This window comes from Perna viridis, chromosome 2 (genome assembly GCF_037379345.1).
Source record: "Perna viridis isolate PV_CMFRI_1.1 ecotype Kerala chromosome 2, ASM3737934v1, whole genome shotgun sequence".
Lineage (NCBI taxonomy): Eukaryota > Metazoa > Mollusca > Bivalvia > Mytilida > Mytilidae > Perna > Perna viridis.
Window position 1 is genome coordinate 9,863,386 of NC_142446.1, and position 27,521 is coordinate 9,890,906.

Sequence of the window (27,521 nt, forward strand, 5' to 3'; positions counted from 1 at the left end):
TTAAAAAAATGTTGAACGGAAAAACGGAACCATTCGATCAACGTATATCAGAAAACTCCATATTGGTAGTATAAAATGTAATAATTGCTATCATAACACATGATTTGGTTTGTTTTCCCGGCCCAAAATATCTCTTGATAGGCCTGTAATTTTGGAAAAATATCTATTTCTTATCTCTACTGCTTTTTCTAACGTGTAAATCGACATGGCTTAATCGTGAATCTTATACATTCGGTCCACTGATAAATCTAGTTTAAGAAAAATATCCTTCCGCGGTCACCGGAAGTGATGTCAACAGATAAACAGAAATAGTCGAAAAAAAATGGGTAAAATGCGAATTTTGTTGTGGATTGCCTCGCTCCTTTTCTTGATCAAAGCAGAAAAGGAGCCATTAGATAATTTGGACCAGCTTTTAGATGATCCCGACATTTGGCAATATATTGAAAAGCGCGTTGAACAAGGGAACAAAGATCAAACTGATGATCTAAACCAAGTCCAAGGGCTTGAAAATGAATCTTCTCATCCCCACAAGAACTTCGGTGATAAAGGACAAAATTCAGAAAACCGTCAGTCACCTGCAAGCAAAAGTGTAACGGGAAATGTTAAGGATCTTGAAAGAAATCATCACAGATTTCCTTACTTCAAAGAAGAAAGTAACATAGGCCATTTCCTACCCTTTTCTCCCAAGGCCAAGACCATCTCTGATAGTTCAGGAAATTCGTGTACATACAGACAAAACTCAAGTCTTATAATACGGTCAAAGAAGTCATTGGAGAATGGAGCTGCTTTTCTGAAAAGTGCTACGCACTTATCCTCAGAGGACTGTGCTACAAAATGTTGCTACACTCAAAATTGCAACTTAGCAGTCTATGAAGACAAGGTAAAAAAGATAATCAAGATAACAGAATACTCAGAGCCTCTTGATAATGTACTCATGTGTTTTTATATGGCCTTAATATTTTTGTAATCATATATTATTGGAATGACACTGTAGTCGCTTGGTCATTGTCCTTAGACACCTGTGTTATTTGCGAAAACTGTAGTTGTGGTTGATCAGTTGATATGAAATTTTTATATGATTTTACTAACGACCAAAGAAAAGTTCCTAATAAATTTGTAGTTTGTGGTCCCTACCGTTTTAGAATAAGGGGCCAAAAAGTGTAAATATAGGTGTTTTTTAAAAACCCATGAACAAATGTAAAATATTTGTTTTCTTCTGATTTTGTTTATTCCTCTTTTCTTTTGTTCCTTATTTAATTAATTCTGGTAAACAAATGTATTTATGTGTTTTGAACTGTTTTTGAGTTGAGGTCATAGGGACCTCACCCAAAACATCTACTTTTTTAGCTCACCTGGCTGAAGGCCATGTGAGCTATTGCCATCACTTGGCATTCGGCGTCGTCGTTAACAATTATACAAAACTCTTCTCCTCTGAAACTACGTGACTAATTAGAATCAAACTTGGTATTAATGTTCCTTGGGGTATCCTGCATAGCACTGATATGGGGATTTTTGATTCGTCAAAAAACATGCCTGCCGTTACTAAAAAAAAGAACATAGGGGTCAGACAGTAGTTTTTCACATATATCTCCTAAACCGTTAGGTTTAGCTGAATTCTGATATGGGTAAAAGTGTTCAGCATGATAAGATCTATCTCTGGTCAAATTGTGGTTTTAATCCGTTAAACCACATTGGAGTAATTGCCCTTTTTCAACGATTTTTGCTATTTTTAATGTTATTTCTTTCAAAAATCTTCTCCTCTGACACTACTTGACCAATTGAAAACAAACTTGGTATGAATGTTCCTTGGGGTGTCCTGCATAGATGTGGGGGGTTTTGATTCATCGAAAAAAATGGCTGCCATTAGTAAAAATAGAACATAGGGGTCAGACAGTAGTTTTTCACATATATCTCCAAAACCGTTAGGTTTATCCAAATTCTTTCTATAGTTAAAATGATCCATATTATTAGGACTACAAAAGTTGTCAGACTCCTTGTAAGAGTTATTGCCCTTGAAAGGGGAAAATGATGACTTTTTTTTAATAGTTTTTAGTCAATATCTTGAAAATTATGATAGATTTAAAGAAACTTTCAATTGTTGAAAAGATCTTGTGATAGTCCTACCAAAGACTTCTTGAGTCAAAATTGTTGAACAACTTGTTTAATTTATTGCCTTTGAAAGGTAAAATTCAACAAGGTGAGCGATTCAGGCTCCTGGGAGCCTCTTGTTTATGTTTGGTCCATTTTCAAATATTTTTTTATTGGATTTCATATTGAAAGTCTCTGACTGCTGTGTTCAGTCAGAACTCAGGTATCCGTTATGGTTTTTGAGTTATAAGGGGTCATGGGGACCACACCCCAAGAAATTCACCTCATTATTAATGGTTTGATTTTGAATGTCTTTATTTGAATTTCAAATTTTGAGCAATACAGTGTTTAAACCAGTTGTGTCCATAGTGAATTCTAAGTCCTTATGCTTAAGTGTGTCAAAAAGTAATATTGTAACCACACTTGCCCCAACTGTTCAGGGTTCAGCCAGTCATATCATGCTGCATTTCACATAGCTTTTTATATTGCAATTAATGTGAATTCGGAGAATTATTGATGAAGCACTATCAGAAATGATAATTTTTTCCAGCAGATGAGCCACTTTGATTTTTCAAACACTATATGTTTAAGGTGTCAAACAAAGCACAGGCAAATTTCAAAGCCTGACAAATTTACGACTGAAGCCAATCAAAGGTAACTTTGACATTTGTTGCCTTTAGGGGTATACAATTAATTAATATAATTACCAATTGGTTACCTCAGCAACTGAGTTTTAGGGGGAGGTGTCAATCAGTCAGATGTATATATCTATTGAGCCAATCAAAATTGACAGAAGTGAAATGTAACTGTACCCTGCCATGTGCATGTGGCTGAATGTAAAGTTGAAGACTTGACAGTCTTCACTCTACACGTTGACATACTCCCAAATGGAGTGTGGAAACGATCTCAGATCCACATGGGGTCTGGGAGTAGGTCAGAGAGTCGACACAGCAGCCCAGCCGCTAGTAAGACATATTCTGAGTTCTTCAGTCAGGTATCCCGAAAGCTGGGCTCTGCTACCTTTTACTACTAACTGGAATTACTAATAGAATCACAGTCATGCAAGATCAGTAAGGATAGTCAAGGTAGTAAAAACCCCCAATCATCATCATTGACAGTCTTGTTAAATTATAATCTGACTCTGAGTTCAGAAACTGATTTACCTTACAAAAGAATGTTTCCTATTCCCCAGACAATGTTTATTTCCATCAGGTAGTGTTTTAAACACATCAAAGTTATAGAGCTGACAATAGGAAATGGCTGGTTTTTTGTTTATGTAAGACATTAAACTATTGGGATGAAATCATTTCACTTGATTTTTTTACCAGAGGATATTATTTGATTATGAAAATGTTTTCAAATTATTATAAAACAGCTAGAGGTACAGATGTATTCCTAATTTTAATGAAGATATTATTTCATACTATTGAATATTATTCAGAAGAACTAAATTTTACAAACATGTACTTGTATGGTGAACATAGTTCATATTCCTAATCATAAATGATACCCATGTGTTGCAAAATTAAATATTACTTTAATAAATTTGGTTGGATTTGCTAGTGTATTTTTGTCCCAAAATGAAAAAAAATGATATGTCAATTTTGTTGGAGTTGCCAATTCGGGCAGTATTCAAAAACAAACACGGGTAAATTGGCTTAACAATATGTCTTGTTATTGAAAATTATCCATGATAATTTTTTTTTTATTTCATATCAATTATTCCCTTTTTCCTTTTAAATTTACATGAACCAGTAGTTACAAATTATATTTTTTCTAGGATTGGATAACATGTAAGCATAGAATAATATGCTGGATAAAAATAATTTGTAAGATATTCCATAAGACAATTTCCTGATTCAAAATTTTTAAAAAGGCCTGGAATCTACCGATAATTACTATCTAAAAATATTCTGTGTACTAATTAATGTCTAGAAATATCCTGGAAAATATGTCGCATTAAAAACTATCCGAATCATTAACTTTCAACTTTGTGAACTGTTTTTACCCCACAGAAAAGCGAGCCCTACTTTTTACATAGGAATTGCAACCGAATACCCTTTCAGAAACATGAATGTTTAATCATGATTAAGTCAAATAAAATTATACTTATGTTTCCTGTTACCTGGCCAATTCGTTTTAAAGTCATCAAACAACAACAAGTATCACCAAACAACCCAACATTTTACAGATGGTAGTCAATTTTCGGTTTCCAAACCGATGGTTAATAAGATGTTTTTGAAATTGGTTTCTATGAAATTTGAGAAAAATAAGTAAATTAAAATGAATTCCTGACCTACTGACTCATTTTTTTCTGACATTTAGCAGAAAACAGAGGTAAAATTTTATTTGGCCCAAGATTGTGTACATGAAATCAATTAACCACCACGGAAAACAGTAAACTATTATAAAATATCCCCAGATTAAATTTGATACTAGAAATTCAATTTGGCTTTAATCACTTGAATTAAGAGAACACAAAGTGTAAATTTGATATTTGAAATATTGTCATTCTGTAGTTAAATAGAACCAATAAGGCTCCCAAAAATTGGAGTCTTGTTCCCTGCTATCAGCAAGAAAAAAAAATAGAGTAAGTAGATATTTTTAAGAGAGAATCCCAATGATGTACAGTAGTACATAATACATGTATTTTCTTGTCAACAATATGCTTTTATTGAAGTCAATTTCAGATCAATGAGTTACGATGAATAATATGAAAAAAACATAAGGGTTTCCTCTAATTGATGTTAATAAATAGGAGACACGACACAAAGAAATATTTTTTTCAATTTTTAGTTCATTTGTTTTATTTCACTTTATATATATAATCAAAACACCCCTTGTAGTCATTTACGTTGTTTAATTGAAGATAAATTGATTCAAAATTAACAATAACCCAAGCCATACAAATTTAAATTAGCCATGTGGTCATTCTAACTTTATTTAGTGCTAACCTGATGAGAAAATGTTTGTGTAAACGTACTATAGTTTTTTATAAATGTAAACGTTTATAAAATGATATTTTTTGTGTAGTCTCCTTTAAATATACAGTAATGAACTGTTAATTAATTGCTGCTCTGTCTATCTTTCTGTTTGTCCACGTTCCTTGTAAGAGCAACTGCAGGGATAAAAATTAGCAATCTCCCAGTAGCTTGTGGCTACTTCATTTTAAGCTGGGCTACCAAACTTTTTGGTAAAATTTAGTTGAACATATAGAAAATATTAAAGAAATATATAGTCTGGGCTACCAGCTTGTATTTCCTGATCTTTACTCCTGCTTGAACTCCTCTTTTACCATGCAAGGGATTTTTATGTAGTTTCATTGGAAGGTTTGGCATCATATATAGATGTACATGAAAGAACACAATTACTGTCAGAGGACTCCAAAAAGGGAGATAATCCATATTAATGGCTTTACATGTTTAAATTTCTCTTAAACCACACAAGAAATTTATGTATGTCGGGGCCTTGATAATGTTATCTGGTTCCTAGTTAATGGTCCATATCATAAATGACCCAAAAATCACTAAAATTTGATAGAAACTTGTGGAACAAAAAACATTACCCGCACATCCTGGTAAACCGTTATTTTGATTATGAAACATTCAGATCATCATGGTTACGAAAGAGTAATCATATCATGGGAATCAAGGTTCTAGCTGAAGTCACCCAATTTTAGAGCATACCATATCACATTCCTACCATTTCTGATGTTGAAAGCAAGCCAAAATCAGTAGTATAGAATATTTGATGACTTTATAGACTTCAGTCTTTGATTTAAGTATTGATTGCAGATGTTTTAATGTTGATTCTAATATTTTAAGGGAGAACATAGGTTGCTTGTTGTCAGTTGAGTTGTATATTTGTTTACTGTTGATTGTATATTTACAGGAAGAACGTAGTTGTTATTTGTTTGACTGTGGAGTACCATCCAAATGTCTTTTTGCACCACATGCAAACTACACATTGATGTCATTTCATGAGACCAACAGTAAAATGGGAGAAACTCAGCAACATCATGAAAATGAATTAGAAAATCTTGGTAAAACTCTATCACCTCAAGTACAGACTACTCTAACACCAGCACCTAAAATCGATAAAGGTACAAGCATATATGTTTTTTCTAATGCAGTTTTCAAATTTGCTTCAGGAAAACTTATAGGTTGTAATTTGTAGGTTGTATCATTTATAAATCACTGTACTACAAAGTTTTGTTTGTTTGTTTGTTTGGGTTTAACGTCCGAGCAGCAATATTTCAGCTATATTCAGACGATGAACATGAAATTGATGATAAAATGAACATGAAATAATGATGAAATGAAAAAGGGATGGGACACAAGGGCAATGGGGTCGACAAATTTTGATTGCCACTGGAAATAGGGAGAGGTGGGTAGGGTCGGGCAATTTAGCCTCCTGTGGTTCCTACTCCGAGAGAATACCACAGTAGGGTTCTTTAATGTGCGAGGAACGTGGCATCTTTCCCAACACGGTGCACCACTATGGTTTGCGGTCAGGTTTTCCGTATTATAGCCTGACAACCCCAGCATGTAACACGCCAGGGGTACCCCATTCCACCGCCTGGGGCACACATCCAAGTTGCCCTGTGAGCAGAGCGCCCTAGCCCCCGGCTAGGGTTCTGAGCACTATTTAGTCGCCTTTTACGACAAGCTTAGCGCTGCTGCAGGCCTATTCTTTTGACACCCGGACCTGCACGGGGCTGTACTACAAATGCATAGTTCATGTAGACAAATTAGATTTACTATGTACAGTTGTGTAAAGGAAGCATTTATATATCAGCACTGGAAACTATTAACAGGAAATATATGCCAAGCATTTACATTTGTTCAATGATTTGACCTTTATTGTTTTGAATTTTGATTTTTCCACTTTTTGTGCCCTTTTGTTGTTAAATTAATAACCATTCCTAATCAGTTGAAATTAGGTCAATCATTTGCACTCTTTAAGATACTTTTACTACATGAACTTAACAACTGATTACTTGACTAACAGTATTTCTTCATTACCATGACATTTCTTCTTGAAATAAGGAATTCATTACCATGACATTTGCTTTATTAGAGATTTGATATATATCATGAAATAAAGTAAAAATTCCTTCAGGTTTAATATGACTGCATTGTCATTGTTGTCCATAGACATTTGGTTTCTACACAGTAACTTGAGTATAAGTATATGGATTTTAATGAAATCATACCACGAGGTTTCAAACTACAAGAGCCAGGTCAGGATTTTGTGAGTTAGACTTAAATAATTAAGGTATTAGTGGTCAAAAACAAACATTTTTCCTAGTTTCCACACAATAACATGATTAAAAGTTTTTGGATCTCACCTAAATTGTACGACAAGGTTTCATTCCACACAAGTCAGCTGTTATCAACCCACCCACCTAAAATGTGTTGTGTTGTGTCGACCTTTCTCTCTCTCTCTCTCTCTCTCTCTCTTTTTTACACAACGTGAAGTCAACTAAAACCTGTGTTTTTTTAGCTCATCTGGTCAAAAAGGTCAAAACTCTTCTCCTTTGAAGCTACTTAACCAATTAAAATCAAACTTGGTATGAAGTTTCTCACATATCTCTCCAAAATTGTGATGGGATCAAAGGGTTCAGCATGATGAGATCTATCTATGGTCAATTTTTTGTGTAAATCTGTTAAGCCATGTTGGAGTTGTCACCCTTTTTAGAACCAAACTTGGTATGAATGTTTCTAAGGGTAAAGCTTAAAGCTGATTAGGGGATATTTGATCTGTCAAAAACCATGGCTGCCATTACTAAGAGTAGAACATGGGGGTCAGACAGAGGTTTTTCACGTATCTACAAAACTGATAGGTTTAGCAAAATTCAGACATGTGGTAAATATGTTCAACATGATAAGATCTATCTGTTGTCAGACATGTGGTAAACATGTTCAGCATGATGAGATCTATCTGTGGTCAATTTTTTGTGATAAATATGTTCAGCATGATGAGATCTATCTGTTGTCAGACATGTGGTAAACATGTTCAGCATGATGAGATCTATCTGTGGTCAATTTTTTGTGATAAATATGTTCAGCATGATGAGATCTATCTGTTGTCAGACATGTGGTAAATATGTTCAGCATGATGAGGTCTATCTGTTTTCAAATTTCTGTAGTAAATATGTTCAGCTTGATGAGATCTATCTGTTGTCAAATTTTTGTAGTAAATAAGTTCAGCATGATGAGATCTATCTGTTGTTAGACATGTGGTAAATATGTTCAGCATGATTAGATCTATCTGTTGTCAAACATGTGGTAAATATGTTCAGAATGATGAGATCTATCTGTTGTCAAATTTTTGTAGTAAATATGTTCAGCATGATGAGATCTATCTGTTGTCAAATTTTTGTGGTAAATATGTTCAGCATGATTAGATCTATCTGTTGTCAGGCATGTGGTAAATATGTTCAGCATGATGAGATCTATCTGTTGTCAGACATGTGGTAAATATGTTCAGCATGATGAGATCTATCTGTTGTTAGACATGTGGTAAATATGTTCAGAATGATGAGGTCTATCTGTTGTTAAATTTTTGTGATGGTCTGTTAAGCCATGTTCGATTATTTCCACATTTTCAGCCATTTTTAATTTTAAATTACTTACTACTAAAAAAATACTCCTCAGAAGCAACTGGACAGAATTTAATTAAAATCAATTTAATTGTTCCTGAAGTATGAGCATTAGGAAATTTTATCAAAGAAAAAAAAATTGCAAGCCTGCCTTTACAATAAATAGAATGTTGCTTATAGAAGATTTTTTCGCATATATCTCCATAACAATTAGGTTTAGCCAAATATTAACTTGGGTGAAAGTGTTCAACATGAGAAGATCTATCAGTGGTCAAATTTTCTTGTAAATCTGTGAACCAGTGTTGGAGTTACTGCCCCCTTTCCACATTTTTTTGCAATATTGTTAATGTTATTACTTTCAAAATTATTGTCTGTCACTACTAGTCCTATTGGAACCAAACTTAATATGTATGTTCATTAGGGTATTGAACCTTATTCTGCATAGAACTGATATGGAAATTTTTAATCCGCTGAAAAACAAGGCCAGAGTTACTGAAAATTTGTGATTAGAGGTCAGGCTGGAGTTTTCACATAGGGGTATACAAAATGTTTCTCCTAAATTGTTTTGTAAGCCAAATTCAGACATGCCACATTGCGGTTAAAGTGTTCAGCCTGATGAGATCTATCTATGGTCAAATTTTTGTACAAATCTATCAAGCTATTATCAGAGTTATTGCCCTTCTTTGACATCTTTTGGCTAATTTCAATGTAATTATTAATGTTAATGTTTAAAAATTTTCTTCTCAGAAACTGCTGTTCAGAATTCAATGAAAACTGTTTGATTGTTCCTTAGGTATAATCTTTAGGAATTTTTATCCTAGAACAAACTTCGGCGCTTTTGCAAGAATAGAATGTTGCTTATCAAGTCAGGTGAGCAATTGAGCCTCTCAAATTTTATACATTTGTATTCTGGTTTGTGTTTAAATCTCATTCTATATGAAATTGAAATTAGGAAGATTCATTTTGTATTTTATGTAAAACCTGTGTCTCTTAAGCATGAATAAACACCTCTACAGTTACCAGTGCATGCTGTACTTTAGTGTTTATTTTTATCAAAGACAAAAGTCTGAGCCAATTTAGAATTTTGAAGTGAATAATGAAAGACTTACATGATTACACATTTGCTGTGTGTGGAAATCTGTATTTTAGTTTAAAGAGGAAGTTGTAAGGAAGGAAAAAACTCATGTTCACATGAGTGGTCTATTGAATTATTTCTGGTCATATGTTTTTTGTTGTTTTGTGATTTATCAGAAAGTCCTATATGTACATTTGTACATGCAGTCAAAAATATATTTTTGTATAAGCTGCTTGAAAAAATAAACATTAGTTATCTAAAGGGCATGTTTATTCTTCGCTTGACTTTGATGTGGGGATTTTTGATTTGTCACAAAGCATGGCCGCTGTTAATAAAAATAGAAACATAGGGTTCAGACAATAGTTTTTGGCATATATCTCCAAGACCATTAGGTTTAGCAAAATTCTGACTGGGGTAAATGTGTTCAGCATGATCAGATCTATCAGTGGTCAAATTTTCATTTTTATCCATTTAGCCATGTTTGATTTATTTCCCTTTTTCAACATTTATTTTTGTTACTATTTTTAATTTTATTTCTTTCAAAAATCTTCTCCTCTGACGCTACTTGATCAATTGGAACCAAACTTGTTATGAATGTTCCTTTTGACATTCTGCATATAACTGATGTGGGGATTTTTGATCTGTTGAAAAACATGGCCGCTATTACTAAAAATAGAACATAGTGGTCAGACAGTAGTTTTTCGCATATATCTCCAAAACCATCGAGTTTAGACAAATTCTGACAGGGGTAATAGTGTTCAGCATGATAAGATCTACCTGTGGTCCAATTTTCGTATTAATTCATTAAGCTATGTTGGAGTTATTTCCTTTTTTTATGTTTATTTGCTATTTTAATGTTGTATCTTTCAAAAATCTTCTCTGACACTATTTGATTAATTTAAACCAAACTTGGTATGAATGTTCCCTGAGGTATCTTGCATAGAACTGATGTGGGGATTTTGATCCGTCGAAAAACATGGCCGCTGTTACTAAAAGATAGAATATACGGGTCAGACAGTAGTTTTTGCATGTATCTCCGAAATAGTTAGGTTTTGTCAAATTCTTTAAATTGCTGAAATGATCCTTATTGTAAGGCCTTCAAAAGTTTCCAGGGATAAAAGTTTTCAGATGACTCCATGGATGTGTTATTGCCTTTGAAGGGGAAAAAATGAAGTTTTTTTTTTAAAGTTTTCAGCCAATATCTTGAGAACTATTATAGATAGAAATAAACTTTCAATGAGTGAAATGATCCTTATGGTAAGTCCTACCAAAGTCTTCTTGAGTCAAAATTGTTGGACAACTTCTTGTTAAATTTATTGTCCTTGAAATGCAAAATTTAACCAGGTGAGTTAGAAGTAGTAGCCTGCCCATGAGCCATTGACTGGCTATTTTTTGGTAGGACTGGCTAATTTTAGCAAAAAATTATTTAGCCATATAGTAAAAATATTAAAAAATTGTATTCAGGACTGGCTAGAATTTGAGTGAGTTTTCTACCCTGGGTGAGCAATTCAGGCTCCTGTGAGCCTCCTGTTTGACTTGTTTTCGCTATTTTTTTTTTTATGTTGTTACGTTCAAAGATTTTTTTCCCAATAATTCAATGAAAATTGTCTTGATTATTCTTTAGGTATGAGCGTTACCAAAAATAGAATATTTCTTATTAAGCAAGGTGAGCGATTCAGGTTTCTTGTTTTGGTACTGGTTACATGTATAAAATGGTATTGCACTGTCATAGTTGCCAGGGTCATCAATAGAAACTTGATTTTTGTGTCTTAACATTTTGGAAATGAAGATAGAGGTTATAAATCTATTCCTATGAGAATTAATGGCCAGAAAGTGACAGAAAATAAGCATTTTCACTATCTTTGTATCCAGTATTATTGCTTATTTCTCATGATTTACTGTAAATTTCAAAGTTCTTTGACCTTTTTCATTCTGGTTAGAAACGTGCTCTACATTGTGAAAATGAAATAGCCATCTTCAACATTTCAGTGATGTACAACCTACATGTATGAATAGTTTACACTACTAGAAATATAACACTTTGTTTCTCATAACTACATGTATGTGTATGTATATGTATGACATGTATCAATAAAAGTTACTACATGTAATGATTTCTAATATTAGTTCCTTTATATGGTGATTGTGACTGGGGACAAACTTGTGCTGATAAAAATGCTGAATGTCGAAATGAGCAGTGTAAATGTAAAGAAGGATACCATGCCATTTATGCATATTGCAGTGAGTATAATTAATAATGGAAGTATAATTCATATAGGAAGTCTTGAGTTAACTAAATATTTAGGCTATTTATTTCTAAATGTTGCAAAAATCTTTGCATTGTGGGAATGATCTTATGTTTGATATTGTTTACAAGTTAAGTTTGTTTAAAACTAGCGTTTATCTCATATTAGCTCATCTGGTCAAAGGCCATGTGAACTATTGCCATCACTTTGTGTATGTCATTGTCCGTCATTGTCGTCTTCTGTTAACAATTTTTCAAAACTCTTCTTCTCTGACACTACTTGACCAATTAGAACCAAACTTGGTATGAATGTTCCATAGGGTGTCCTGCATAGAACTGATGTGGGGATTTTTGATTTGTTGTAAAACATGACCGCTGTTACTAAAAATAGAACATAGGGGTCAGACAGTAGTTTTTCGCATATATCTCCAAAAGCATTAGGTTTCTCCAAATTTTGATAGGATAAAAGTGTTCAGCATGATAAAATCTATCTGTGGTCAAATTTTCATTTTAATCTGTTAAGCCAGGTTGGATTTATTGCCTTTTTTCGTCATTAATGTTATTTCTTTTATAAATCTTCTCCTCTGACACTACTTGAACAATTGGAACCTAACTTGATATGAATGTTCCTTAGAGTATCCTGCATAGAACTGAAGTAAGGATTTTTGATCTGTTGAAAAACATGGCCACCGTTACTAAAAATAGAACATAGTGGTCAGACAGTAGTTTTTCACATATATCTCCTAAGTCGTCAGGTTTAGCCAAATTCTGACTGGATAAAAGTGTTCAGCATGATGAGATCAGTCTGTGGTCCAATTTTCGTATTAATATGTTAAGCCATGTTGGAGTTATTGCCCTTTTTCGACATTTTTTTGCTATTTTTAATTTTATTTCTTTCAAAAATCTTCTCCTCCGATACTACTTGACCAGTTGGAACCAAACTTAATAGACTTGGGGTATCCTGCATAGAACTGATGTGGGGACTTTTGATACTTCCAAAAACATGGCTGCCATTACTAAAAATAGAACATAGGGGTCAGACAGTAGTTTTTCACATGTATCTCCAAATCGTTAGGTTTAGCCAAATGCTTTCAATAGCTGTAATGATAAGGCCTACAAAAGTTTTCAGGGATCAAAGTTGTCAGATCCTTGTAAGAGCTATAAGCCTTGAAAGATGAAAAATTGTAGGTTTTGTTTTTTACAGTTTTCAGGCAATTTCTTGAAAAAACTATAATAGGTAGAAAGCAACTTTCAAATGCTGAAATGATCCTTATGATAAGTCCTACCAAAGTCTCCTTGAGTCAAAATTGTTGGACAACTCCATGTTAAATTTATTGTCCTTTAAAAACAAACTTCAACCAAGTGAGTTTAGGCTCCTGGGAGCCTCTTGTTTTTCAATAAAGATAAATCTGAAATTCATATTTAGCACACTGTATGCAGCAGCACTAAGAAGAGCACTATATTATGGTATTAATAACTTGTAGGGAAAGTTTGCCAGTCTGATGAGTTTCAGTGTAAAAATAAAGGACAAGATAACAAGGTTCCAGACTGTATTGATAAGAAACATTGGTGTGATGGAATTCCTCAATGTGCTGATGGTAGTGATGAGGAAAACTGCCCTGATCAATCTCAAGGTAAACATCAATGTAAGTTCCCAGTGATTTTGTTAGCCTTAATTTATCTCCGAATTTTGGGTGTTTCCCCCAGATATAGTTTCCCAATTCTGTGTATTTATTTCCCAAAATTATAAAACGTAAAACTGGTAAAAATATGATTGTTTACTTTTGTAAAGGAAAGCCTCTGCTTAGATTTCAAGTGTTGCGGTTCAAATTTTTGTTTCCTGAAGTGCTCAAGAGATTCAGATATCGTTTATTTTTGGTCCAAAGTTGGCGTGGGTACAATTTTCCATCTGGAAATTTGACTTTACTTCATTTCACTCCCTAATACGCATTTTACCCCAATACTTCTGGAGACAAATCATGTCTCACAACACAAATTAAACTAATCCAAAAAGTAACTAAACGTCACACAGCAGGTTCTAAAACCATAAAGGACTTACTCTGTACAACCCCATCTACAAGTAGTGATAAAAGTGACACAAGGAAGATCGTACAGAAAATTGTTGATGACATTATTTTAAATATGTTTACATCTTGCTCCAATCAGTCCCATGTTGACATTTGTGAATCAGATGATCATATTGAAACTCCTCCATCAAAAGTGAAGACACTTACTGAAAATAAACCACCCCTTATGGACCCTGTGCAATTAGAATTTCAGTTGAAAAGTTTCAAAATGCTGCTTTTTATGTTGAGGTATACTGATCTGCTTGTCAACCATTTGACCTTTAGCAGTACTCATCTGTTTCATTTTAATGTTTTTACCAACTGTGTTCCAGCCAGGGGTACTTGACTACATGAATAAGATACATGTCAAATTCAATTGTTAAGACTTTTCCAACCTTTTTTCTCAAAATGTCCAAAGTAAACTGTGTATGATGTCTAACTGCGAAAAGATACCAGCTTATATAAACAAACTTTGATGCAATCATGAGCATTTGTCACAGGTCTTAAATGAAGAGTTAACAAGTGAAGACCTAGACAAACAGGTTGAAATGTTTAAGGGATTTAAAGACAGGAAAGTGAATCTTTAGTTAACGAAGTGAAACTGTACTCTAAAGTGAATTATAACAAAGATCAAACCTACTTGTTCTCTTTAATATTTAAAACAATGAATCAATTTTACATGCAAATACATTTTATTTATATGTATATGGCTGTTATATGTTTTAGCGCTGTCGTCATTGTATGCATATTTTTTCCCAATTTGGTGTAAATTTTCCCAATAAAAAGGGAGGAGGATGCTTTGAAAAAAAGTAACAAAATCAGTGGTTCCTTTGGCAACCGTTCAAATGTGGTTAAAACAGCTAGTTATATTTATACCCCTTGGGTATGTAGTTTATTTTGTTTCATTTGTCTTTACCATTACAGTACTGTCAAGTGGGATGAGAGTCACAAACTCATTTTCAGATTTTTTTCTGTATGCTTGCAGATATTGAATTTCAACTATGTTAGGATACAGATCAAGTTAACATTTGTTTCTGCTTCTATGTGAATTTTGGACAATATTGCATGCTTGTACTAGTCTTGGACCTGGTTAAATAGCATTAAAAGGATTTTTTCTGGTATTTTACTGTTTACTGACCCATTATAGGAATGAATTTTTGTATGTGGTGGGTTATGGATCCAGTTCAAATGTTTGATTTGACTTCAATTTGTGGGCTGTTGACTTGCTCTGTTTTGAAAAATAACACCTTTGAGGACTTTTCTTCTGAATGTTTTCAGGTCTGCTTATTAGGGCCCATACACAAAAAGTGGCTGTTGCCCTAAAGTGATCGCTCGAACGATCCATCTGTGTGTCTGTCCGTTGCAAACTCATGTCTTGGTTTTAACTTTTGTCTTATAATGTAGGCTTTTGATATTTTGCATATGGGTAGATCACCTAAAGACAATGTGTTGGGTACCATGGATAGTGACAAACTTAAGTCCAGGCTGTAACATATGCTTTGCAAAAATATGTGGTTAAAACGCCACATAATGCTGCAGGTCCTCGCTGTGTTTACCGCCATAGTGTCCTAGTTCTAGCTTCATACGAGATAAAAATGTACCTCTTAAGTATCACACGGGTGTCTTCTATGAGTGTCTCTTGCTTGTACGAGAACATGAAGTTGATGAGAGGTTACTCCTTGAAACACGTGTACAGTATATCGAAATTTATAATATATGAAACTTGTATTTTTTTAATTTACATGAAATGATTGGTTAGCTTTGAACATTACCCAGTTTCCGATTCATGCATTGGGGCTTGTTACAGGACTATATAGATTATATATATTAGCATGCCCCAATATTTATGAATATTCATTGCCAGCTGCTTAATCTGGTTCCTAAACTGGTTCCATGGTCATTATTATTAAAACATTCCAGTCATCACAGTTAAGATAGAGTATGCAATAATATCAAAGGAACCAAGATTTTAGGTGAAGTCACCTGATATTAGAGCATATCGCATTGGTACCATTTGGGATTTTGAAAGTAAGCCAAATCACTGACAGCGAATATTTTGACCATTAGCAAATTTGAAGACTTCGGTCTTTGATTTGTCTTTTGGTATGGGCTTTTGATATTTGGTATGTGAGTAGATCACCTAAAGTTGATGTGTTACATACTATGGTTGGTGACATTAGACCTTAACTATTGACTTTTGTTTTGACTGTAATGAGTTTTGCACGATTAATTGAATTTTTTAAGCATGGCTGATGTACAAGATTTTTACCTCAGCGGGGCCCACAGAGATAGATTCCATCGCAATTATTTGTAGTAGAGTTAATGCTGTTGAAATGATCTTTATGACTAGGCCTACAAAAGTCTCCATTAGGTTGAAGTTGACTCATTGCCATATTAATTGCCCTTAAAAGATAAAAGAAGACTTTTTTCAGTTTTAGCTAGTACATCTGTGTCTTGAAAACCATTACGTATAGAAAGAAACTTTCGATTAATGATAATAATCGATAAGGCCCACAAAAGTCTCCTTTTAGTTGTATGTTATATCTGCAGGATGACTCCTTGTGAGAGTTATTGTTGTTGAAATGCAAATGATTACCTTTCTTCATTTTTTTTAGTTCATATTTTCATTACTTAAAGATAGAAAAAAATCAAATGATGTCGTGGTCTTTAGGATTCAAGTGAATTGTGGTTAAAGAAGATTCGTATTTTATGATCAAAATACAATATTATTACATAATAATATAGAAATCAGATGTAATATGAATAGCAGAAAAATTACTCTATTACATTAGGAGTTACCAAAGTGCTCTTGAAACGTCAATTATTATTGAAATTTTCATCTTATGTATATTTTAGACCATAGTAGGTGGGGAATATGCTAAAATAATTTCTTATTCCTGACATCAAATAATTTTAAAGTGAAGAAATGAGTTCCAGATGAGGGATATACATGTAGGGCCTCTAGATCACATCACATATAATGCTTTTTTAATTATGTTCATATAATGTTTTTACAATTATTTTCATTTTTTCAATAGTTCATGAATCATTGAATTAAATATAAACATTTTTGTGATTTATTTGACATCAGCTGACTTCAGTGGAAGCAGTAATATAGGAAACAATAACCAAGGAAAAATATCGCAGATTCTACCAGTGATTAATAATAAGGCAAGCAGTAATACAGAGCTTGAGCCAGTCAACAAGCAAGTGTTTATTTCAAAGACAGATGAGTTTCCCAAAGTGTCTAGCAATCAATTTTATGGTCAAGGACCAGATAAAACAAGTTACTTAAATCCTAATCTCTATGGCAACAACAATCAAATGATCCCACAACAGTTGCAGGAATACTATTGGCTGCCTCAACAACAAGGATTACTGAATAACCACCAGTATCCACCTTCATATCCAGATTACCCTCAATTCCAAGGTCAACAAATGAGCCAACGTTACTTCAACAGTCTTGGTTATGGACAAAAATTTGGTAGCCCTTATAGTGGCAGTGCCAAAACTGATAGCAACAGTGTGAACCCTGGATATATTAGTGGGCACTCTCAGAACCAAAACCTTAAGAACTTAGACAAGCTTCCTGTAAATCAAGATGCTGTCAATAGTAATGAGAGTCCTGATTATCAAGAATCTTTTAAGCTACCATACAATAACTTTAATGGATATCAAAATCAATATAGCAAAGTCAGAATGCCCAAAATCGCATCAGAAAACATAACTAGATCAAAAGACAACCTGGTTCATAAGATACCAGTTAATCCAACAACAACAACAACAAGTACTTCTACCACAGTAACAACTACGACTTCCACTACAACATCAACAACTACAACTACACCAAATGTTATGACAACTAGTGAACCTAATGTGATTCAGGAGTCTTATGTAAATGATGACTTTTACCCTAACTGGTCTGAAAATAGTAATCATTATTATCAGAGAAAACAACACAAACAGGAAAATAGTGATCGACATAAGCCAATGTCTCCTAACTTCAGAAATCGTTATGAAGGTTCCAACAAGGAACATTATAAATCAAAAGATGACAATGCAGGTGAAGACAGCTACCATCAGAGATATCCTTATAGGTTCAGACAAAAAGGGAAGTATGCTGATTATGACAGCAGAATTCATTACAACTGGCCTGAATATTATGATGACAGATCAGATTATCCTGATTTTCACCAGCAATATCCAGGGAAAAAGGCAGAATTTTATGATGGTATTTTTGATGGAGGTACATCAATGTTGTACAGTTCCATTCTTATAAGTTGTATATCTTGTTGTGGAACACCTATAGATGATTTTATTTATTTCTTTTTTGTTGTTAATTGTATATTTATTGATTGTAGATGTCTTGTTGTGTAACAGTAAGAGACAAATGATGATTTATATCACCCTTTCTTTATGTAGCCTTTCTATTCTTATTTGTTGTTTTCAATGAATTTCATTTACAGAGTTATGTTTGATCTTTTTTTGTAATGTTTTCTAGAATTGAATTAGAATTTTTTAACTTTGAAAAGCGTAGAACTATTATTTCTGAATGTTTGACTTTTGTGTTATGAGAGCTCATCATCTAGTCCTTGTTTTTCATGCAATAATTTAGTCAAGTGATCTGTATGAAACTAACAGAAGTTCCTTACCCCCAGAAGGCAAATTTTTAATAATCTTGGGGTAATCCAGTACTGTGAGAGTATTATAATACTTTAATTTGTGGATACCAATTTATGTGGATTAGGGAAGAAGCACAAGTTAATTGATTCATTGAATTTGTGGTTTTGAGGTTTTCAGTATACACATCAAAGGAAATCTCCTTTTTGTTGGGAACCAAATTTTGTATTTTGGCCTACTCATGAAAAGCATGAAAATTGGTACCCCACAAACAATAGTACTTTCATAATACATAATTGCAATTTAAATGCAAAAGATTTGTCAAATTTGGTACATGTAGTAGTGTCTGATCAATATTCAACATTTCTGCCTCTAGATTTTCTGTCTGTGCACAAGTTATAGCTTAGTTTGATGAATTAGCAGTAAAAAAAAAAACTGATATTGTGTCGGTAAAAATTTGTATTATTGATAAGAATTAAACATATATACGTTTATTACAAATTCTCTTTTAATATTTTTTTCCAAAGTATTAGTACAGGAAAACTGAAATTAAAGTAGTGAGAAATGAGAAAATGAGATGTAATTACTTGAGTTATATTATGTACCTATTAATTTAATAAACTAACAGATTGATATCCTTGTTGCAGATCAGAAAGATCAAGAATTTTTAAAAAAGGATGATGACCAGCACAAAAGTAAGTATTCTATAGGTTTTTTTATATGACTGCAAAAAATTTGAAGTCATATATTGGTATGGCATTGTCGTTATCCATGTAGTCCATCATCATCTCCCATAGACACTTGGTTTTTGTGCAATTTCTTGAGTAAAGGTTGATTTTTTATAAAATTTTATAACAAGTTTACAAACCGCAAAGGGAAGGTTGGTATAGATTTTGGGGCTATAGCCCAACCGTTTTAGAATAAAGGGCCAAAAAGGGCTTAAAACAAGTGTTTCATAGAATTCAACTATGTTAAAAGCTTAGGAATGTTTATGACTTTTTCCAATATTCTATACCACAATAGTCAGACTCGGATCGATTTTGGGGTAAAAATTATCTTTAGAAATTAGGGCAAAAGAGTGTGGGGGAGGGGGAAAGAAAATGTCCAGAAAATAACTTGAATATAAGGGGTCAAAGGGGCCATACCCCAAAAAATATACTTTTTATTTTTTGATCTGATTTTGAAATTTTTTTGCTTAAGAGTGTCAACACTAATATTGTGTCCACACTTGCCCCAACTGTTCAGGGTTCAATCGCTGCAGTCGTATTATCCTGCACTTCACAAAGCTTTTAATTTTTATGATGTATGGCACTGTTGTCTGTACTCTGTAGATGTTTTATGGCCAGACAATAGATTGGGTATAAGATAAGATAAGATCATCTATTCCAATCAAAGGACCGTTTGGTAGAACATAGAATTACATACAAGGGACTGACATTACTTGTTAAGTATAAGTATATAGATCTCTATGAAATCGTATCACAAGGTGCAATACCACAACAGGAAGGCTTGGGGTTGTGACTGGAACCATTGAGGAATTTGGGGCCAAAAAGGGGCAAAAATAATTCTGGTCATATTCTAATACTGTATCAAATATTTAATTGCAGTCAAAATTCAGAGCTGTACCAAGCTTGAATGGTATGTCGGACTATGGCCATACTTGCCCAATCTTTTTAGGGTTTGACTTCTGCTGACAAATTAAGCTACACCCTGCAAAACATTTTAATGGTAGTTGAGTCATTGTCTGCTTTTAAGGACCTTATTATCATTGTGACTACTTTTTTGAAGCATAAGATATACATGCCTGGTATTATCAAGTCTTAGTGTTTTTATACAAACTGAACTTTCTTTAGGTTGTATAATGGTATGTATTCTTTGTCATCCGTAGAATTAGACACTTTGTTTACATGCAAATACTTGAGTATTTCTGGATCTAAATGAAATTTTTTCAACAAGAATCCTTACCACAAAAGATAGGTTGGCATAAATATTTATGTTTATGGTCCCTACAATTATGTAATTTATATTACATGAACTTACTATTAGGGTAAATGTCAGTAGCATAATTGGTTTTTATGTGATTTGTTCTGAAGTCTTTAGTATAGGTCTATCTTACATATGTAAATGTAAATAGATTACTGTGATTGATCTGGTTTCATAACAAGAGGCTCCTTTTGGGGCCTTACATTATTCTTGACTAATGCTTTGTTACAGTGAAGATACCTAACCAAAAACAAGTTTGATTATGGTGCCAAAGGGGAATAACTCAATTTCAACTTGGGTCTCACTAACCACTTCTAACGTTTCCATTACTTTACATGTTAAAAAAGTAATTTTCAAAGTCTCACTGTGAATTCCCAGGACAAATGACATCTTAAAGCTGCATACCGTTGCGAAGCTTGGAAAATAAGGCTTCCAAAATCATTATGCTAATGGTACGATGATAGTAGAAATTCTTCACAAAATTTACTTGAATAAATAACTGAAAATCCACATTTTTACCTGTTCTGCTAACTGACAGCATGGAGGCAAATTACTCACACATGTAAACAATATTCATACACTTTTGTAGTTAATTACATATATGATTTTAAAGTACACATTCTCAGCTTTATTTTGACTACTTTTAATCATAATACACACAAATAATGCACTTACAATGCATATGTCTAAGTTCAGTGTGTTTTTGGTACTACATAGGGGGGTGGCCATTTGACCCGGAAGTGGTTAGTGAGACCTTGGCATAAATTTGACTTAATCAATTTTTATTGGATTTCTTATGTTTTTATAATACATTATATACATCTAGTCTCTTAAATATTGAATGTTTAGTATGCACATGTATTATGAATGAATTTTGCCGTCTTTTCTCATGAAATGATTTTTCAGCCAGTTGGGACTATGTATTGCCCTGTAATACTCCTCAAATACTCCCATAATGCTTGAATTCATGGTATGGACACCATAGGAAAATTTTTGAAATATAGATAAATCTTAATTCTTACCTGCAAAAATTTCAGCTGATAGAACACCATCTCCTTTACCTCCAGCTGTTCCAAAAGAAGAAGAATCGGGAGAAACCAATGAAGATTTAGATATAGGTATGAACATGCTAATTAGTAATAAGAATTACTTTTATTTCAAGAGGCTAACAACATTTACCGATATATAACAAACTGATGTTCCCTGAGAATTATAACAACTAAAAACTACAAACAAACAAACTAACAAACAAAAACAAATGATCATTTTACAATATGAAAGCCCTGAAAATTTATACAATGAAGAACATCAAAACAGTATTATCACCATAATTGATTTCTTATGGCACTTTATTCATAATTATATCCCTGCTCTGAAGGTGGGGGTATACTGTGTCTGTGTTGTCGTGTGTCCGTAACAATTTATTATGTCACAGTTTTCTCAGCAACTACTCATCACAGCGGCTTGAAATTTTAACACATTCTTTCTTTAGGTATGCCATATGGTTAGATCCATTTTTGGAAAATTTCAAGAACAACTTCCTGTTAACCAGGAACTTTGTTTATTCTCCTCTATATCGTGATTGAAAGCAAGGGTATCACTAATTAGCCATCACTCACAGATTTCTTGTTCCACAAAATATTTCTTATATTTATTTTGAATGATCTAGTAGTGGCTGGGTTATGTAAATGTTGGGGTAAATTATTCTGCAGGACTGACCAAGAATATATGAATAAAATCTCTGAAAAGGTTCAGTCATAATTTTTTATGACCGGTGTCAAGTCTCAGTGTTCTGCATTTCTAATGAAATAAATTCATTTATCTTGAAAGGCAAAAAAGGGTGGTTTTTTTTTTTTGGCAGTTTTTAGCGAGTAACTTTTGAAAACCACAGTAGATATTAAGAAACTTTCAATTTATAAAATGAAAGTTATGATAAGGCCTACGAAAGTCTCCATGGATGACTCCTTTTTATAGACAAAAGCCTCCATGGATGACTCCTTATTATAGACAAAAGTCTCCATGGATGACTCATTATTATAGGAGAAAGGTGAAAAGTTATGTTTTTGCTGTTTGTAGCTAAAATCATGAAAACCGTAAAGATAGAAAGAGACTTTCCATTGATGAATTGATCCTTATTAGATTTAACTGAGTTGTGGTAAGAGAAGACTCCTGTTAGGAATTACTGTGCCATTGTTTGAAGTTTTTTGGCTTATATGCTGATTGTGAAAAAGGTTGATTGCTAAAATATTCTTTTCTTCCTGACATCAAATATTCATAAGGCAAAGAAACTTTTTACAGATTTCAACAAGATTAAAAGCAGAAAACAAAGTTGTTTAACTATTTCTAGAACTGATATGATTATGTGATTAAATAAGATCAACAGGGTATGTTGATTTTATGTTTCATGTGGTGTGATATTCTATTTGATTTTATTGACTTTATTTATGTATGAAACTAGTAACATTTGCTGAACTAAAATACCAATATTTATTACATCATTACATTAAACATTCTTTCTACACTAATAGAGAGCAATGAAAAAGAAAAACATGAAGAATCTATGAAGAAGGAAGATTCTAGTGAAAAGAATAAAGAAAAAAAAATACAAGAGGAACATGAAATTAAACCTACATCCAAAGTTACTCCAATTGCTAAAGTAATTAAGACTACAGATAAGCCTTCCAATCTAGATGAAGCCGCTGATAAAGTATTGATTAAAAGTCCTACGGATAGTAACCAGGGTCCAATAGTGGCTTTGGCCTTGGGTCTAGGTATTTGTCTGATGCTACTAATATTTGTTGGATGTCGTCTTCGGACTGTCAAACGTAGAATTAGGAGAGGCAAAAGCCTGCATTCTAATGAGGCAGATTATTTGATAAATGGCATGTATTTGTAATTATTGTAGTATCTTCTGTCTATGGGAAATTCATTCTCCATGCAGGATAATGACTTTAATGAACTGCAGTGCACTCAAAGTACACTTCTGAATAACTAATGAACTGCAGTACACTCAGAGTACACATCTGATTAACTAATGAACTGCAGTACACTCAAAGTACACTTTTGATTAACTAATGAACTGCAGTACTCTCAAAGTACACTTTTGATTAACTAATGAACTGCAGTACACTCAAAGTACACTTCTGATTAACTAATGAACTGCAGTACACTCAAAGTACACTTCTGATTAACTAATGAACTGCAGTACACTCAGAGTACACATCTGATTAACTAATGAACTGCAGTACACTCAAAGTACACTTCTGATTAACTAATGAACTGCAGTACACTCAAAGTACACTTCTGATTAACTACAATGAATCTTAAACAAGAAACACCAAAAAAACTTGTTTGTATCATGGGTAAAGGGACCATATTGGTTATTATCTGTTTTCCTATAATAAACATTTTGTTTTGTTTTCATTTTAAATGCAAGTTTTTCTTAAGATCATAAATCCTTTGTAAGATTATTTAGGATTGTTAGTGCCTTTTTATTAGGTATTTGTCAGTACATGTAATCAAATGCTAAAAATAGCTCATTTTCATACATTTATACTTTCTATATATATTAATGTTGAAATCTACTAAAAATATAGTGATGGCAAATTATATGTAACCAGTTACTGGCTCATCTATTGAATGAGTACCCTGTTACTCCATCATATTATATTGAGTAAAGGATCTAAAAGAAGACAACCACTACCAGATTGCCCAGTTCATCTTGCTGACTCACATTAAAAATTATAATATTGTATATCAGGCGCGGATCCATGGACTGGCATATCGGGTGTGCGGTGTAGGAACAACAAATATTTATTTTCATTTGCTATGTGCACAATTTTACTTGCCAATACTTTGTTTTTCATTGGTCAGCAATTTTGGATTTTGCAAACTGTAAATTGTCAGTGAGGAATGTCTTCTTGATGTACTCTTATATTGTATGCAGACTGATCTTGAAGTTTGTGAACTCCATATATTTTCAAAAAATCTTTTATGCTCTTTCAAATTTTTGTAGATTGGACTGAATACAAAAAATGAACCCAAATCATGTATTACTGCAAATTTTATTTACCAGTATTAGATACATCATAATATTTTTCTTGGAACAAAATAGACAGAAGATTTTAGAAATGACACATTTGCTTTTAATTGTGTAAGGCCACAATTAATATTGTTGTAAAATTATACACCAAGCTCTTAGATTGAAATAAAACCTCAAAATATAACAAATCTTTACCAAAAAAAAAAATTAAATTCTGAGTAGCCAAGTAGTAATTTTAGTACTCAATAATGGGAAATTAGATTAACAGGGTAATCAATGCCATCCTGATAAAAACTTAGTAATGTTATTATATTTGTTAAGTTCTGAGCAGATTTATATTCATTATTAATTTATTAGGTAACCATAAACATTTTTCCTGAAGAAATTTTGTGATTGTTGTAATTGATAAATCCTGAATGATGTATCAGATCATGAGATCAATATTTTCCAGATGTGCAGGTGTGCAATAGTTTTCTTTTGCTGGAATGATATTTATATATATTTATATGCAATTAGTTGTGACTGATTTTTTTCTTACTTATGGTTGTGTGGAAGGTAAGTTAATTCTTGACAGTTTTCCATATATATGTATGTCTTGTGATTGCTTTATATATGTTCATTAATTGGGTTGTGATAAGTATTTATGGAACAAAGTCTATATCATGTCAAATTCACACACTCCAACATTCAGTGCAATAGATTAATAGACTGCATGTAGTTTGTTGTCAATTGAAACACTGAAGTTCCTCTAGAAAGTAATGACTGTGATATTAGATGAACTTTTTGTATTGAAAAATTTAAACATCTATTCTGTTTGAATGCTGATTCCGTATGACAGAATTTAAATTCAGGTTGGAGATGTTAATAGATATGGACAAAGATAAATCTCAGGTGTTAAAGATCTGAGCCAATTATTCATCCCACCAAGTTTTATACATTTATATGGTAGTTGTCTACTTTTTATAGATAATTTCTTCAACATAAAATGCCAGAAAAGCTGGTATGATAACGATATATACCTAATACCACTGGGAAAAAAGGTTTTAGATCACAATTAACTCCCTTTGTTTCTTGTTGTATACTGATTTTTTTGGGGGCATATAACTTCCTCATTTTTTTATATTTTTTTTTACTGTTAAATGACAGGTTGATGTTGATTTTTTGTGTTATTGCATAACTGCTCTAGAATAAGGGACCTAAAACTGACCAGAAGTTAACATTTCATAGAATTTAAAGTGGTTACTTTTCTATGATATTTTAACAAAATGTTCTATACCACAAAGGTCAGATTAATTTTTGAGGTAATGATCTACACTGAAAAGAACCAAAACAAAGAGTTTTACTTATGTAATTGTACTTATTTTTGTAGTGTATTTATTGTCACAATTAGTAATTATTTACTAAAATAAGGAATCTGCAAATATGGATATTAAGCATTTAGCATATGGTAACACAAATACTTGTTTGAAAAAAATATTTGGTAATACATATTCATTCACAGTGTATATGTTTCCATGCTTCTTGAGTTTGATGTGGTGGAATTAAAAAAAAATAAGTTGGTATTGAAAGGCAATTACAAAATTTTGATCCCAAACTTGTAGAGGGGACTTACATATGATACACTTCAGTTATTATTTTTGGTCAAATTACTAAAACAAGATAAATCTCCAATATGACTTACGAAAATACTTATCTGGGATTTAGGCAATGTCACATTACAATGATATTGATGCCTGTTGTGCAGTAAATATTCAATATCAGTATTTCATTTTCAAGTACTTTGTTCTTGTTGTATTCATATAAATAGTTCTCAAATTTTCAAACAAAAATAACCTAATTTGAAAATTGACCAACATGAAATAAAGTGATAAACTATTATTTCTGATCCAGACAATATGTAGTATGTGGACCTCATGATTTTTCCAAATTGTGTGCTGAAAATAGGTATATCATTTGTATTTCTATCAAATTATCCATATACTGTAAACTGTAATCATTTTTATCAAATGTTGATTACTTTTCTACACTATTGGTTGACTTTATTTGGTATTTTATAGAAGGAAAGCAGGCATTTTTTTGCAGTATAAATATCTGTAATAAGCTTGTTTACTACTTTTTTGGTCTATACACTTTTGGTCGAAGGAGAATGTAGTAACATTTATACAATGAATCTCATATTTAGATTTATCAGTAGACTACTGATTGTTTTTGGTTGTTTTTCAAGCATGTTTTTATTTCTTGTTCATTTAATGACTGAGTAATATCGATAAGGACTAAAGAATTCCAACATTTTGTTATTTTATATATTTAAAAAGAATTCCTATCTTTTTATTTTGTTTTGTAAAGGTTTAGAATTTCTTCAACATTCCTGTTGTATTTTATATGCTATTATTATGTTAGATTGTTCAATACAAATTTTGGTATATACTGTGTTGTTTTGTTATTTGAGGTGATGGAATTAAAGCGAGTTGATGATAACCTCTGACTGTGTTGAACTGGGTTAGCCCAAGGTAAATATTAGCTACCTTGGGGAATTCCTGTTTACAAGGTTTGATGTTATGGCCTACTTGCTTAGTTAACAAAAGGCTCCCAGGAGCCTGAAACGCTCACCTGGTTATTTTTTTACCTTTTATGGGCAGTATCTCAACAAGGAGTTGTCCAACAATTGTGACTCGAGAAGACTTTGATAGGACTTTCATTCAAATCATATCAATTGAGTTTTTTTCTATCTATTATTGATTTCAAGATATTGGCTGAAAACTGCTAAAAACATCATTTTTCACTTTTTAGGGCAATTA

At 32.7% G+C, this 27,521-nt stretch overlaps 1 protein-coding gene and 1 long non-coding RNA gene across 3 annotated transcripts; one reads left to right on the plus strand and one right to left on the minus strand.

The window, feature by feature from the left end:
* Nucleotides 1-261: 261 nt before the first annotated feature.
* On the plus strand, nucleotides 262-27,148 carry LOC148623578 (uncharacterized). 2 transcript variants are annotated; one of them, XM_088565488.1, is made up of 8 exons: nucleotides 262-880; nucleotides 5,980-6,190; nucleotides 11,895-12,008; nucleotides 13,497-13,658; nucleotides 17,170-18,324; nucleotides 19,346-19,393; nucleotides 21,719-21,799; nucleotides 23,210-27,148. In XM_088565488.1, the coding sequence occupies exons 1-8, from the start codon at nucleotides 323-325 to the stop codon at nucleotides 23,575-23,577; spliced, it is 2,697 nt and encodes an 898-aa protein (XP_088421614.1). In that variant the 5' UTR covers nucleotides 262-322; the 3' UTR covers nucleotides 23,578-27,148. The 2 variants fall into 2 exon arrangements, with proteins under 2 accessions (XP_088421614.1, XP_088421615.1); XM_088565489.1 differs by having other exon boundaries at nucleotides 13,497-13,646.
* On the minus strand, nucleotides 7,953-9,833 carry LOC148623579 (uncharacterized). The gene is made up of 2 exons (XR_015919461.1): nucleotides 9,802-9,833; nucleotides 7,953-8,595 (listed from the first exon to the last, which is right to left on the minus strand). It is a non-coding gene; the product is annotated as an uncharacterized LOC148623579 (long non-coding RNA).
* Nucleotides 27,149-27,521: the final 373 nt, after the last annotated feature.

Excerpts from the sequence above, each read along its gene's own strand:
- LOC148623578 (XM_088565488.1), top strand. The coding sequence starts at position 323 with ATGGGTAAAATGCGAATTTTGTTGTGGATTGCCTCGCTCCTTTTCTTG. Across the intron at positions 881-5,979 it reads TAGCAGTCTATGAAGACAAG|GAAGAACGTAGTTGTTATTT; the intron begins GTAAAAAAGATA and ends GTATATTTACAG. Across the intron at positions 18,325-19,345 it reads TGATGGTATTTTTGATGGAG|ATCAGAAAGATCAAGAATTT; the intron begins GTACATCAATGT and ends TCCTTGTTGCAG.